The sequence below is a fragment of the Apodemus sylvaticus genome, chromosome 2 (assembly GCF_947179515.1).
Source record: "Apodemus sylvaticus chromosome 2, mApoSyl1.1, whole genome shotgun sequence".
NCBI lineage: Eukaryota > Metazoa > Chordata > Mammalia > Rodentia > Muridae > Apodemus > Apodemus sylvaticus.
In genome coordinates this window covers 139824517-139839890 of record NC_067473.1, presented here as the reverse complement: position 1 = coordinate 139839890, position 15374 = coordinate 139824517, and the positions used below count along the sequence as shown (strand labels likewise).

The 15374-nt window shown below is 44.1% G+C and overlaps 1 protein-coding gene across 9 annotated transcripts in view; it reads right to left on the bottom strand.

The window, feature by feature from the left end:
- Itpr1 (inositol 1,4,5-trisphosphate receptor type 1) overlaps nt 1-15374 on the bottom strand; it is a 331083-nt gene that overhangs the window by 148860 nt on the left and 166849 nt on the right. For 5 of the 9 annotated variants that reach the window (XM_052174461.1, XM_052174469.1, XM_052174462.1 and 2 more), the window contains 11 exons: nt 14192-14443; nt 13561-13702; nt 12695-12875; nt 11548-11735; nt 9022-9160; nt 8196-8250; nt 6731-6896; nt 6372-6542; nt 5877-5942; nt 5046-5183; nt 1385-1510 (listed from right to left, as the gene is read on the bottom strand). In XM_052174461.1, coding sequence (XP_052030421.1) covers nt 1385-1510; nt 5046-5183; nt 5877-5942; nt 6372-6542; nt 6731-6896; nt 8196-8250; nt 9022-9160; nt 11548-11735; nt 12695-12875; nt 13561-13702; nt 14192-14443 — 1624 coding nt within the window. The remainder of the gene's footprint in view (nt 1-1384; nt 1511-5045; nt 5184-5876; nt 5943-6371; nt 6543-6730; nt 6897-8195; nt 8251-9021; nt 9161-11547; nt 11736-12694; nt 12876-13560; nt 13703-14191; nt 14444-15374) is intronic. The other 4 variants (XM_052174463.1, XM_052174466.1, XM_052174467.1 and 1 more) reach the window with 1 other exon arrangement.

Genomic DNA, 15374 nt, shown 5'->3' with positions numbered 1-15374 from the left:
CCTCTTTCTTTCTCTGTTTCTTTCTTCTTCTTTTTTTAAAAGAGGCTATTTTTCATTTCTCTGACTTCTTTAAAAAATTATTATAAAGATGTTAAGTATCAATTCTTTGCTGAACATATGTAATGCAAATGTCTTTTCTCACTCTGTGTCTTAGTTAATTACTCTTGGCTGCTCTTAATGATGGCATCTTGGGCATAGAAGTTGATTTAACAAGGTTCAGTTAATCGATATTTTCCTGTATAATTACTGTCCTTCGCACACAGTACTGTGACTTGCCAGAGCCAAGAAGACATCACACAGTATGCTCTAGGAAGTCCATTTTGTATGTTTTACCCAGCTATGCTCTGTATTACACTATGCTGGCAGACAGCTGAGCACGGCCAGATTTTGGTATCACTCTATGGCCCATCACCTGCCTCAGTATTTTATAAACCTAGACCTTCCTCACTTTCTGACGGACTTAATAAAGAGCTGCTGGCCAATAGCCAAGAACTGTCGGGCAGAGAGAAGGTCTGGGTTAGAATTAGGCAAGGGAGCATTTGCCAGCACGGCCCAGAGGAGGTGGGACAAGGAGAGAGACCGGGGATTGGGGTGGGGGAGAGCTGGCCATGTGGCAGTACACAGACAAGTGTTAATTAGTTTGTATGCTCTAGCTGAGAGTCTGCCCAGCTACAGTGCCTAAACTTAAAATAATAAGTCTCCGTGTCATCATCTGGCAGCTAGTGTGGTCCAAGGAAATTTGGTAATAAGTTCTGCTGAGTATGTGTATTTCTAAGGAAAAAGACATCTTTTGTAGTGTTATTTACAAAGCCAAAAAACTGGGCAGTGACTACTTATTCACTAATAAGGAAGTAAACATTTTTTTTTTAACTTGTAGCCATTTTATGGAATGGCACTTAGTAATCAAAGACAGTGAAGAAAAAACACTTATTTCTGATTTAAAAAGGCATCAGTGATGTGTTAAATGTACAAAAAGGGCAGGATGTAAGTTATGGTGCGTGTGAAGGCATATGAAACAGAATATGTTATATTTACTGAATATATCTAGAAATACGCACCTAGCAAACATGAAATTGAGAAATGTTTAATGTGGGCATATTACGCACTTAGCCAAGTACTGGGGAATGTCACTCTTGTATTGGTAATTGTGACACAGTGACAGATGGCTTTAGGAAATGTCTCTTCTTTGCCCTCCTCCATTTCCTCCTCTGTACCCATGACATCATAAACTCACAATATGGAGCATTTACGCTCTGACAGCTGGTCGGGACGGCCTCCTTTAGAATGAATGCTGGATTCTAACAAGTGCCAGAATACACAACACCAAAGGACAACTGGTCCCCACAGTCCTCCCAGTCCAGGCCTGCCGGGGCTCCCCACTCACCCCTGGGTTGAGAAACAGATTTATGTGTTTATGCAACAGAGCTTGATTCTGCTGGTTGCCTGCACAGAAATTCTGCAAAAATTCATGAGCCAGCCTCATGATCTCCTGCATCTTGGTGTCTTCAGCCTGTGGGAGAGGAGAGACAGGGAAAGCACTTATTGTGACACTGCCACTCCATGTTAATACCCTCTGTTAAGGTGGGTTCCGTGTACCCAGGGCACTGATGGTAGAGTAAGATGCTTGCCAGACCCCCTGAGAATTAGCCAGAAAGAAACAGACTCATGCCTTGTCTTTCCCACTGGCCACTAATGCAAACACAAAGATTTTGCATAACACAATTTTGACTTTGCAGAGTTAAAAAGTTCAGAGAAGGGTCCCACTGTATATCTTTGGCTGGAATTTCCAAATTCCTACTTCTGAGAATGGGTCCCGACGGTGGGGGAGAGCCCACCTCACTCCGGCTGGTACACACTCAGCTCAGCACACCCGTTCCACAGCCACGGGGAAGCACGGGCACGCACGTCCAGCAGCATGAGCCAGACACGAGAAACATTTAGATTATAAACTGAGACACCCGCACCCAATCTGCTGCCTTCTCTGTAACCCCAGCCCTATCTGTAAACTAAGATTTAGCTTTTCCTTCTGCAGAATGGGACGGTATCAGCTCTGAGCGGTCCACATTGTTAGTCACGTGGACTCTTCCACAGTTAAGACTGTGATTTCATATTAAAAATTTCAGTGCTAGTAAAGAGTTAAGAACCATTGTTATGACACATAAAACCGAGTGTCATTCTGCCCAGTTCTCAATCGCAAACATTTAAGGCGGTGATGGAAGACTGAGACTCCCCCACGTGGAAGGAAGCCCCCCCTTCACCTCCTACTGCATTTAAGTCCTAAAGCATCTATCACATCCTCCTCCAGGCAGGAGATTGACAGCAAAGAATAGAGACCTTTGTTCTGATCTCACATGGGCATGGGTGACCCTGCTGTGTGACCTGGAACTTTGAGGCACTGCTCAGGACAAGTCAGTGCTTGGTTCTGGTTTGAACTGAGGTCATCAAATTTACAGAGCAAGGTAGAACATTTTTTAGGATTAGTGAGTCAAGAAGCTAAACCCTAAACACTGCAGGTACTTATGCAACCATCTGGAAATGCAGCAGCTATTCTGAGCTGACATGCTAGGCGAAAGCAGGCAGTGGGTTGGAAGTGCCCCATATTTATATCTTGTCAACTCTGTCCTAAAAAATAACCCTGGGAGAAGGCAGGACAAACCAATCAGGAACAAGCAATACAAGGATTGTGAGCAACCACTATGGTTGTGGGTACTATGCCTACCTCTAATTGGTGGGCAAAAGTTCTAGGTATAAGAAATCAGAGGACTGGGTGAGAGAGGTAACCTGAACAGTCCTGCATGCTTCCATGTCTTCTACTAAAAAAAGGAATCTGCTGAGCTCAGGGTGGGGAAGAGCTTTTGAGGTTCAAAGGGCATTTTCACAAGGCAGGCAGGCTTGGAAGACATTGTGCTACACGATGTTACCTGGTGAGAATCTCTTACTGTTGTCACAAACTGGAATGTTTGTGCACCTCTCATAGTGAGTGAGCAAACACAAACACACACACAGTTCTGTCTTAGAGGCACCAACTCCAGATCAATCTGGTTGTCCATACTTTAACACTGCTCTATGAATGGCTTTAATGGCTATCATTAAAGACAAGGGCCAAGCTATGGCCACCAAAGCCATCTCCCCATACTACAAACTGGAAAACTATGGATAGCACCCACACCTGAGCTAACTCCAGAATACCTACAAGTCTAATTTCCTAGAAGGATCCAGTGTGCGCTCTCCTGGTGGCTGGGGAAAGGCGCAGCTCACCTGACTCACAGCCTCTCCATGACTGAGAAGGCAGCTTCTACGTATGCACTATTTATAAAGTAAAGCAGCAGACCCAAAATCTATCACAGGGGAGCCAAGCTGGCCTTATACACACAGATGTATACCCTGAGCCTTTCTGGCCAGTGTCCTCACTCAAAGCAGGGTTGATGACATCACTGTCTCATCCACATGCCCATAGGACATGGGAGATAAACACCGTAAGGACTGCAGCAAAGTGCTATGGGCCTCCAATCCCCCAGCGCGGACTTCCTCCAGGGCTGCTTCACCAAAGGCTTAGCCTTTGGGATTGTTATGGAGCACAAAGCACTCCAGAGTCATGCCCAACTTCCCTAGGCCCCAGTTGCCCAATATGTCATGTGGGAAGACCACAAAGTCTCACTGCTATGGCAAGATTTGAATGAATCCCCAAGAGTCTGTCTGTCTTCATAGATGAGGAACAGTGAGGTTTCTGCCCGTGCTGACTGGCTTTTCAACAAAATCCAGCTCTATCTGGAAAGAGGGAAATTGAGCTGAGGAACTGCATCCATCAGCCTGGCTTATGAGCAGGTCTAGGGGGCCATTTTCTTGATGAATGATGGGGGGGCACAGCCCGCTTGGACAGTGCAGTCCTTGGGCAGGCGGACCTGTATTGTACTAAAACCCAAGCTGAGCAAGCCATGGAAACAAGCTGGTCAGCAGCACTCCTTCATAGTCCTGCATAGTCCTGCATAGTCCTGCATAGTCCTGCATAGTCCTGCATAGTCCTTCACAGTCCTGCACAGTCCTGCACAGTCCTGCACAGTCCTGCACAGTCCTGCACAGTCCTGCACAGTCCTTCACAGTCCTGCACAGTCCTGCACAGTCCTTCACAGTCCTGCATAGTCCTGCATAGTCCTGCATAGTCCTTCACAGTCCTGCACAGTCCTGCACAGTCCTGCATAGTCCTGCACAGTCCTGCACAGTCCTGCACAGTCCTGCACAGTCCTGCATAGTCCTTCATAGTTCTGCACAGTCCTGCACAGTCCTGCACAGTCCTTCATAGTCCTGCATAGTCCTGCATAGTCCTGCATAGTCCTGCACAGTCCTGCATAGTCCTGCATAGTCCTTCATAGCCCTGCATAGTCCTTCATAGTCCTGCATAGTCCTGCACCCGTTCCCGCACCCGTTCCTGCACCGAGTCCTTGCCTTGACTTTCTTCCATGATGGGCTATGACCTGAGAGTTGTAAGATGAAAGAAACCCTCCCTTCTCCAAGACACCTTTGGTCATGGTGTTTATTTATCACAGCAATAGAAATCAAATCAAGACAGTATGCTCTTCTAAAATGCAATCTCTTGGAAGAAAGCAAACATCTAAAAAAAGAAAAAAAGGAAGATGGTGTTGGAGCAGGGGCAAGGCTTGGTCTAAATATACACTCAGATGATAGGACACTGTCAAGAGTTAGAGCAAGTTCCACAGAGTTCCACGTGCCTCCAATGACTTGTTTTACTTTGTTTTAGTCATGTTTCAGACAAAGGCAGTTAACACCAGCTAAAACACACATACAAAACCTCTGGTGTAGATCTAGCAGTCCCCATCTAGGAAGGGTTGGGTGTGACAGAAGAACGAGATCTTTATTTCTTAATAGAATGCAAACATTGGAGCTGTTGGGGAGAGGTGATCTGTCTCCTGTAATTACCTGGACTTGCTTTAGGTCACCAGCACATCCTCGGCCCTCACCCACTTCACCCGGTTGTGAAGAGTTTGGGGCGGGAATGCAGCCCACCCTGGAGAGCAGCGCTCTCTCACCTTCTCATAGGGGATCTGCAGCAGCTCCAGCACCACGGCATGCGCACCCATGTTCCTCAGCAGCCGCTGCTGCTGCTTCCTGCTCTTCCTCACCGACGCGCTCTCTTGCACGCAGAGCTTGCTAAGTCGAATCAGAATCTGAGAAAAAATAAATCAACCACATAAAACCAGGTACTGTAGTGTAAGGAGACACCTTACATACAGGTCATAATACGTTCACAACTTAGGACAGGGGCATTCCTCCAGCACGTAGTATCTATGCTGATTGTACAAAATCTAATCTATGTAAGAAAAGTGTGTCTTGCTGAATAAGTGGCACACCTAGGTTTCAATGGCCAGTGAGATGGGTTCATGGGTCACTTAGATGATCTGGCTATGCAACAGCTGCCAAGACCTTAGGAGGGCTTCGCTGGAATAAACACCACAGAGCTTCCAAGCCCAAACTACTGTATGCAGAGACTTCTAAAGCTAAGCATGGATATAAACCCTGATTGTGCAAATAAATTTCTGATCCACTTCAAAACCTGAAAATAATGTAGTTCCTATTAAACAAACAAACAAACAAACAAACAAACAAAAGAACAATGCTTACAAAAGGTGAGAGACTGTGAACACATAGATAATACATAGCATAGCTGGGTTTTAAACTCAGACCTCCTGAGGCTGAAACCCAAGTTTTCAACCTAAGGGAGCTACCCTCTCTTCTCCCCAGTCAAATTTTACACAAAGAAAAGAGCTCATGTCCTGCTCATGTCCTGTGTCTTCAACTTGCAGATCTCTGACTAGAGCTCACTAGAGTCATCAGGACGAAGGTCGGCAGGGGCGCCTTACCTCTTTCACCACTCGGTAGTTGTAGCTGCTGGTGCTCTCGTGCTTCCGTGGCTTGTTAGTCCCCTCCTAGGGGCCAAAAAGAACATATGCAGCAGGTGCCTCTGGTGGTCTACCGTTGGGTGAACATCACCCTTTATGAGCACACACATTGTGTGTTGTCTTTCGACAGTCAGGCAGCCCAAGATGTTCACCTATTCTTCACCCCTTAGAAGAAGATGTGGTGGTTGCGGGAGGCCATTCCCTACTGAGTCTCTTGAAGGAAATCCAGTGCTATTTCACTCAACTAAATCTCTCCACGGTTGCCCAGAAACACATCTAAACTTTGATTTTGTGGCTAAATTTCTAGGAGAATAGCTGTTGCCCTGGCTACTTAGCAAGCATCTCTTGATAGCAACCATCCTATCATCTATGTTTATATCTAAGACTAGAAGAGGATGCTGCCCTGGTTCAAGAAGCAGGAAAGACACTTTGAGACCTAATTTGGGGTGCACCTACCTCAGTTTTCTTATGCTCATTTTCACCAGAGGCTCCGTCCATAGGCTCATCGGGACCTTGGCCTTTGTATACCCAGAGCTCAGACTTCTCCACAATGGACCTTAGTTGGTCCAAGTCCTGCTTGATCTGTTTGTAGTTGTCCACATCTTGGCTAGTAACCAGCAGTTGAACCTTAATGAATACAATATCTTAGTTACATGAACCTTAAAACAAACAAACAAACACACACACACACACACACACACAGAGAGAGAGAGAGAGAGAGAGAGAGAGAGAGAGAGAGAGTATAACCCTTTTACTGCACCTAGCACCCAAGAGCTTTCTGATACACAATGGCCACGCTGGTCCACAGGAAGTACCTGTTTGAAGGCCTGAAGGACCTCCTGCCTCTGGCTGAAATGCCGAAAGAGGAGCTGCAGGGCCCCAGACACCAGGGGAGGGTAGTCATGCATTGTGAGGTGGAGAAGGACCCTGAGGAAGGTTCTGCCACCATGGTCGTCCAAGTCCAGAGGTGTGTTCTCTTCACTACAGAAACACAGGGAAGAAGAAAAAGAGACCAAGTAAAACTACAGGCCCAGGATCACGCCCGTGAGCCCGACAGAGCTGCACTACAGTTCAAACACGACTCCATCCAATGGGACCTCATTCTCAGCGGCTTCTTTTTTTATAAACCAATCATGTTTTACCCTCAGCTCCACTGTTAGAAGAGGAGACAACGATGATGTTTTAATTCCCTAAGCCAACAGGACTAACATTGTAAGATGTGGAGACCTCACTTCCACTGGGCTTCATCTGTGCGCCAACATCTACAACAAATGTGCGCCTTCTAAGCTCCTTGTTTAAAATGCTATAGCTTAGCATTTATTAAACCACCTGGTAATAAAATAAAACCAGCTTTGTAAATATCTAGTCTGCACTAGAAATATCTCAAAAGCACTTGCTTTCTGTTGGCTTGTCTTCTTGCAACATATGTTCTGGGAATCAGCCATTGCTCGTGAAGAAGCACAAACTGACCGTGTGGAGCAAGGTTGAAACCTTAGCTTTATGTATATGCCTTTATCAGCACCAGGAATATGAGCCAAACAGCCAGTGCGTACCATTCCCAGTTACCGCATCACATCAGATGCACGGCAGACTCAACAGTAACTTAGAACCGCTCAGCAGGGCTTCATGCAACCAGACAGCTGTGAGAAATACTTGGTGTTCGAATTCTTAAGACTTTTAGAGATGTGTGTTATGAAATCAAGTATGCTGGTTATAATCACTGTGTCCTTAGAATATTTACTGTAGATATAGGAGTTTATACTAATAATGTTTTATGTTAAAACTAAGGTCTGGGATATTAGGAGGCATTCCCATTAGGAATGATTAAAGAATACATTGTATTTTTTTTTTAACCTTTTGCTGCTGTTGGTATTCTTTGTTATTTATTTTTGCTGTTGTGGGATAGCTTGGCTAACAGTGGAGGAAGTTAATGATATTAGTAACCTCTACCTGATGTGACCCCTCTTTCTCTACTCTTTTGACCCACATCATGTGAAAATACCCTTGCAAATCTATACATGTTAGGACATCTTAAATCTTTTTGTGTCCTAGGCAGGACACCACACACACACACACACACACACACACACACACACCTGTCCTAGGTAGGAAATACATGCACACACAGTGCACCACCTTAGTTCTACGACTTAGTAATTCCAAACAGAGCAGTACAAGGACCTGAGTAATATGCTCAAGAAAAAACCCTGTGAGAATCAAAGAAGAACTGCCGTCCGCACTCTGAACTACCACACAAAGAGACACTGAAAGCACACTTGCCTTCCTCCAAAGATGCCCTCTGCTTGTTCTTCAATGTGTTCAAAGTCGAGAGCGCCTGCAGGGCGACAATACACGAGGTTAGACACAACAAGGACTGACAACGTGTTTCTGCCAGCCTTAGCCTGATGTGCTTCAAAAGCAATGCGCTCATGCGGCCCTCAAATCTGCCCGTCATAACCTACAAAGCCATGGCCCCAGGCTAGCCCAGATGACCCTCACACTTGTCATGTTTTTGTTTCTAAAGAAGAGTGATAGCCTCACTCCAAAAAATACTTGTGCTGTCTGGGAATCACAATTACCACCGTCTTTCCCTTAGCCTTCTCCGGTGTCTATGGCTGAGTTGAACTTCAAATACAGAACAAAAGTTGCTGGTGGAGAATATTTTTGGCATTGTGTTGGTTTTGAGTTGCTTTATAGGAAACTCCAACACTATAAAACTCAGGTGTCTTCAGTCCCTAAAAATGTACCCCCAGAAGCAATGTTTTTTGTTTGTTTGTTTGTTTGTTTTTGTTTTTGAGACAGGGTTTCTCTGTGTAGCCCTGGCTGTCCTGGAACTTACTCTATAGATCAGGCTGGCCTTGAACCCAGAAATCCGCTTGCCTCTGCCTCCCAAGTGCTGGGATTAAAGGCGAGTACCACCACTGCCTGGCTTTTTGTTTTGTTTTTCTTTTGCAGTGTGTGTGTGTGTGTGTGTGTGTGTGTGTGTCCCCTCAATATACTCTTGGTCAAAGAGCCTTTAAAATACTGCAATCCTCAGTCTTTGAGCCCAAAGTGGCCTTACACCCAGGTCCGCTCTATGGCTGAATCCCATGCTGGCCTCACTCACCTGGCACGTTACTTGGCCCTTCTTGGCTGCTGTTTCCAGAGGATGTTTCTGATGACTGGGAATTGCTTTCATCAAACTCCCGCTTAAATATACACAGGAGGCAGGAGATCCTATAATCCAATCTCACATTCAAAATAAACTAAAGAATCAAGGAGAAATGGAAACACGTTGGTTACATTAATAGGCCATCTTTTACACTTTGCCAAGCTGCTGCACTCTGGCACGGCCTGGTATCAGCTGCATCAATTACCTTAAGCACTGAGTCAAATATTTGTCTTAGGTTTCAACAGTCGTTTTAACAACAACAGACTTCTAAGGGGCACATCCTGTCTGTCCATGACACCTTAGCTTCCGGTATAGACTTTGGCATCTGGAATTAATACCCAGAATAATACATCTCTCATACCTCCATCCTTTACAAAACAGGACTATATTTCAGCAAAGACTGAAAGCCAACTCTGGGCCTAACCAGAGATGAAGATGGCTTTGAACTGAAATGTACTGACAGAAATTTTGCTTTTAGTTCCAAGAATTAGCTTCATTTATATTTCTGATTGTCTCCTTAGGATAGGTATAGGCACTCTGGGCTCTTGTTTTGTTAACTTCCTATATTCCCCATCCCTATACTCCTTAAAACACTTTCCAAACGATTACAGCAAGAACCCAAAAGAAGAGCTAGCCAGCTGCATCGTTTAGGCATCCTACTGACAACTCTCCTTCCTCTTTCCTAGCTTCTGCTTGGCCCTCTGGGTGATCTTACCCAATTGCAAGCTGTCACTGATCCCACATGGAGACAGATGTTTGACCTGTCTCCAAGCTCTTACTCCCCGTTCCCAGTAACTGCTGCACATCCGGTTTGGTATCTTCCCAGAACCTCAAATTCAGTACTATGCAAAACCAACTAGAGTTGTTACATCTAGGTGTCAGTTTAGCTAGATTTAAAGGACACCCAGAGGCTGACTGGAGGCTGGGAAGATACACAGAAAGGCTGGAAGATGGGCAATGAGCAGTTATTAGTGAGGAAGGCAGGCTTCCTTTTGTTTGAATATTTTTTAAGTTGTAGAATACAGCAATTGGCATGGCAGATGGAAACAATCATGTTAAAGAGGACAGACTAATAATTCTCAGAGCGAGCCAAGTCCTTGTGAGTGGAGGGGGAAAGTCAGCTGGAGACTCTTGGCCTCACTACATCTCTAACTCCCAACAGCTTGTGATGATGCTCTCTTTCTGCTCCATGCAAGGCATTTTCAGCCCCAAAGATGTTCCTCAGCAGAAAGACTCACATTAGCTAAGTTGTAAGAGTAGACACGTGGTAGGCATGATGTATCGGCTGTCACTTAATGGTCTAACTGAGAAAGAGATGGCAATGGGTATTGACTGATTCAAGCTGGTTTACCATCTCCCTTTTCCTCTTGAAAACAAGCTATTTCCAAACTTGTCCCTACTTCAGACTCTTTGCATTCTCTAAATCCTAAGACTTCCAAAGTATGGCCATGGGCAGCGCACTGCATCTGTGTGTGTGGAAACTATTTTCTATTACAGAGGTCTTCTCTCACAACACACACACACAAAAAAAAACCTTTATCTTAGCTTAGGGTGTCCTCCAAAACAGCTGACCCTTCTTTTTTAAAACTGAGAATTAATTTTTATTATGTATGTATGTATGGGCCTTTTGTGTGCATGCTTGTCTGTGTACTACTTGCATTCCTGGCTTGAAAAAAAACCCATCCAGCTTCCTAGAACTGTAGTCAGAGATGGTTGTAAGCCAGCATATGGGTTCTGGGAATCGAACCCAGGTCTTCTGGAAAAGCATCTGAGTTCCTTTAACCATTCATTGATCGTTTCAGATCCCAGCTGACTCATCCTTATGTTTTAACAACTCAGCATTGATTTCTGGATGCTGTGTGCCTATGCTCCCTGTCAAAACAAAGCTTTGTAAGATCAGAACTTTAATGGATTTTGTTCCTTGCTGGCTCCCAAGTGCTAAAAGGGAGGTGGTGTGGAGTTAGTATCAACTAACACTCACAGGTGAATAGGTAAGTGGATATAAACGGTAGAAAATAGAGAAACAAAAGGAACAGGAGGGGGGAAAGAAGGAGAGGAGGAGGAAGAAGAGAAAGAAGAGGAGGAAGAGGAGGAGGAGGAGGAGGAGGAGGAGGAGGAGGAGGAGGAGGAGGAGGAGGAGGAGGAGGAGGAAGAAGGCTTTGCAATGCTAATAGAGTCCTGGAGTGACTCTAGGTACAGTGAGTGAACTCTAGGCAAAGGCTTGGTCAGAGAAAGGGAAAGCAGCCGTGATGTGAAGCTAAGGGAACTGAAGAAGTTCTGGGACGGCAGAATAGATATAGCCATGATGGGGAAGGGCTGGAGATGGCAACAAAGAATTAAAGGGAGCAATTCTGAAATGATACATAGGGATGAGCTAACATTTTTGCAATTTTTTCCCCAGGACACCTTGGGCCGCTATCAGAGCAAAGAGGGGAGATATGAAACAGAGATCACGTGAGTATCTTGTTCCTTGCACCATACCTGGAGTATTTCAATGATCTTCAACTTGGTGTCCATGACCATGATGTCCTCTTTCTCTGGCTCTGCCTGCTTCACATTTCCTTCAGGGGCAGCAGCCATGGGGGTCATGGGCAAAAAGCCTCCTCCCCGAAGCACCACCTGGGTCATGAGCTCCCCAACTCCATGGATAGATCTCATTACGTTACTGCCTAGAAAAGGCCAAGTCAAACCATGGTCATGACAACTTTGGAGAGAGCCTGAAGAATCTGATTGGGGTATGGGCTTTTTAAGGCAAACTATTTAACACATCCCTGTTCAGATACATTCTCTTGACCCAAGGAACCCAGAAATGTTAATAAAGCATTGAAAATTTAAGACTTGAGATTAGCAAACATCACAGTTTTGACATCTCCAGGTGTTGTTTCTTTACTAATTCCATCACCAAGTTCGACTCTGCACCAAGGACATGGGCTTGTGATTGTTCACAGAATAGGAATTAAGTTAGCAGGACACAAAAACCACTGCTTCTAACTGCTGCTCACCTCTGAGTCTTGGTGTCCTCATACAGAAATGAGCTCTATAGCAGAACTCACTGGTATAATGCATGTCAAATGGTATCATGCAGTACTTGGCAAATAAGGAGAACCAAGTCAAATGCCTTTTTCATCCTAGCTATAGAAAACCAGCTAAGCATATGACACATCATGGTTATTCTATGCCTGTTCTCACCCCACAAATACAGCATGAAATAAACATAAACGAGGATTTTTCTATTCACAAGTGAAAAGGAATATCAAGATGTAAGCTTGCACTTTAGTTCATCATATAGGAGTATCATCCTCAAGTGTCTCAGAAGCATGGAGAACAGATGGCAGAGCATGGACTTTGGAGGATGAAATGGACAAAGCACAAGGTAACTTTCAAACTATTCAGTAAGACACAAGGAAAATTTCTAGACAGATGCAAGGGAAGAACAAATTGCCGAGAATGACCATCAGTGATGGGCACTGGACTTAAGGGAACGCTTCCAGACTTCACTTCTATTGGTATGTTCCCAATGGTGAGAACAGACAAGGACAGGACAGGATGTCACATGGTAAGGCATGGTATGGATGAGACAGCACAGGCTGGGAGGGCATCTGTCAGCACAGACACTTCAGATACTCACTCTTCAGCTTCTCCTCATCATTGTTACCTTTATTCTCTTCTCCTTTTGTCATCTTGCTAATGGGGAAGATAGTGGTCACATGGACACAGTCTAAGATTGCCAAGAGGATCTTGGTTAATCGGAGAAGGTCAGAAAAGTTGTAGAAGCCAAAGTATATGAGATTCCTGGCTAAGTTCACAACCTATTGCATTTAAAAGAAGAAGAAATTAGGATTCAGTGACCAGTGCTCTCGAGTTCCACTTGATACTCACTAGCTAATCACGATAGACTGGGCCCTTCTCTATGGCCAGAGAAGGCATACATCTGGATTTCTATTTCTGATAAAATTTTATTTCGATTCACAATTAGGAAAACTAAGAAATGAAAGCTTGCAACCCTACCCATCCACCTTGATGACTAGATCACAAAGCAGTGGGCCTCATCAACTGATATTCTGACTTCCCAAGAATATACCAGATCATAGCCATTAGGAACACAGATAAGGGTACTTCATGTCTCCAAAATATCATGCCTAAAGAGTGATGGTTGTCTTGGAAATTATTTAATGCAAAAGTTAACAAAATGTATGTTCCTCCTGATGACACTATGACATCCCAAGCATGCCCTTTATCTCCTAACACATTCAACAAAAAGTGCAGAAGCCCTGTGACTCTCCATTTGCATGATTCACCTTCTGTGTTTCTATGAAGCTAAGTGACTGGTAACTCTTCTATTTTGTGGAAAGGAATCCGAACCAAATTCCTTTTGTGTTTCAAATTGAGAGAGCACTGTGATACAATAGCCAAGGATTAAGATACTTTCTACGTACTCCACAGAAAAATGAGCACTGATAACAAAATTTCACAGAGCATTTCGCTATGCCTTACCTCAAATGTGAGCTTATTTTTCTCCTTATCAGAGAAAGGGAATCTTTGACAAACCACATCTCTTAGGTATTCCTCCACAAACTCCATCGTCTGTGCAAACCTCTCTTTAATTTCATCTTTGGATGCTCCACTGCTGTCATAGCTGAGAGGAAGAGACAGAGAGAGAGAAGGGAAACATCAAGCTCTTTCCAGGTAGGCTGTTAGGCTGCTTAGCCTTCAAAGAAAGCATCCCCTAACCTGACCCAGACTTCTGTTTCCTTCCTAGCATGTATGCTTACAAATCTACCTCATCATGTTTACTGTCTGTCTTTCCCCAGTATAGTGAGGTAGTTTTCTAGAGTCTTCACTAATATTCTCCAGTCTTGGGACAAAGTACAAATTTAGATATTTCCAAAAGGAAAGAAATAAACAAGAGACAGTAAAAATGCACCCTGGCACCTTATTTTCTTGAGGAATTAAACAGCATTTACTAGCTATACAATTCTACTTAAATACTAAAGGAAAAAGGTTCTTCTTTCTCTTATGATTTCACTAGGTCACCTCTGTGGCTTCTCTGCTGCTGCACAGAACATTAAAATCACGGGGTTTTAAAGTGACATAAGATCTCTTCAGGAGCTGGACCCAAACTTACTCATCAATGGCGATCTCGGAGGGAATTTCTGACCACAGACGGGCATATTTCACAGGAGTCACCTGCTCCTGGGGATCTCGGTCCACATGCATGTGAAGCATGAGGCGGCAAAAGGATGCCCTGAGGTCGTAGGGGAGGTTCTCATCAGACATGCATCGGAGAATGAGATCAACATCCAGTTGCCCGGATATTTCATTGATGGCCAGGTACTGGCGGTCCAGACACATCCTTGCAAAGAGGTTCAGCTGATACCTGAGGAAAATCAACAGAAGGCTCGTGCTCAAGAAATCATTTACTCGGTTGGGGTTTATAGAAGTGACATATGGCCATCACACTTATATACCAACATCGCTAAATGACTATTATACACACAATTTTGGATTCTGAACTAAGGAGATGGAAGAGAAGTTCATAATATGTCAGAGTAAGGGTCAGCATCACTAGTCATACATGTGTCTAGCTATAGTTTTTTAATATTTTTTTTACTTATTTATTTATCTATATTTTGGTTTTTTGGATTTGGTTTTTTTTCGAAACAGGGTTTCTCTGTATAGCCCTGGCTGTCCTGGAACTATGTAGACCAGGCTGGCCTCGAACTCAGAAATCTGCCTGCCTCTGCGTCCCAGAGTGCTGGGATTACAGGTGTGCGCCACCACCGCCTGGCTGTGTCCAGCTATGTTAAAGCAATCATGTCATGTGATTACATTCACCATCTTTAGCTTATAGAGAAAAATGACAAAGCCTGAAATGATTATCTTTCTGTTCCCCACTTTCCCTCTACACCCTCTGTATTTCATACAGTACACCAAAGGCCATGCAGAAAAATGTCAAATATACAAAAACACATACCATATAAAGCATAACTAAAATTCTACAATGTTTTTAGTGTTTTATGTCATCAAAGTTACTACTGGTAAAAATGTAGATGGAATCATGCAATGTAGTACTGCTTACTAAAGTTAAAAATACAAGTTTCCATCAACCCATCTCTTCACAGGGAGTAGATACACATGTACACAACATTGAGGATGTATCCTCACATGAAGAACTCAACTGTGGCAGATGATGGAATGCCAAATGTCAACAAAAAGTGACATATTAGCACACGAAAGGCATACAGCAGTCAAAATTATAGAAAGGGTTTACCTAGCCGTATTAACACTGAAGTTATATTTTCATATGT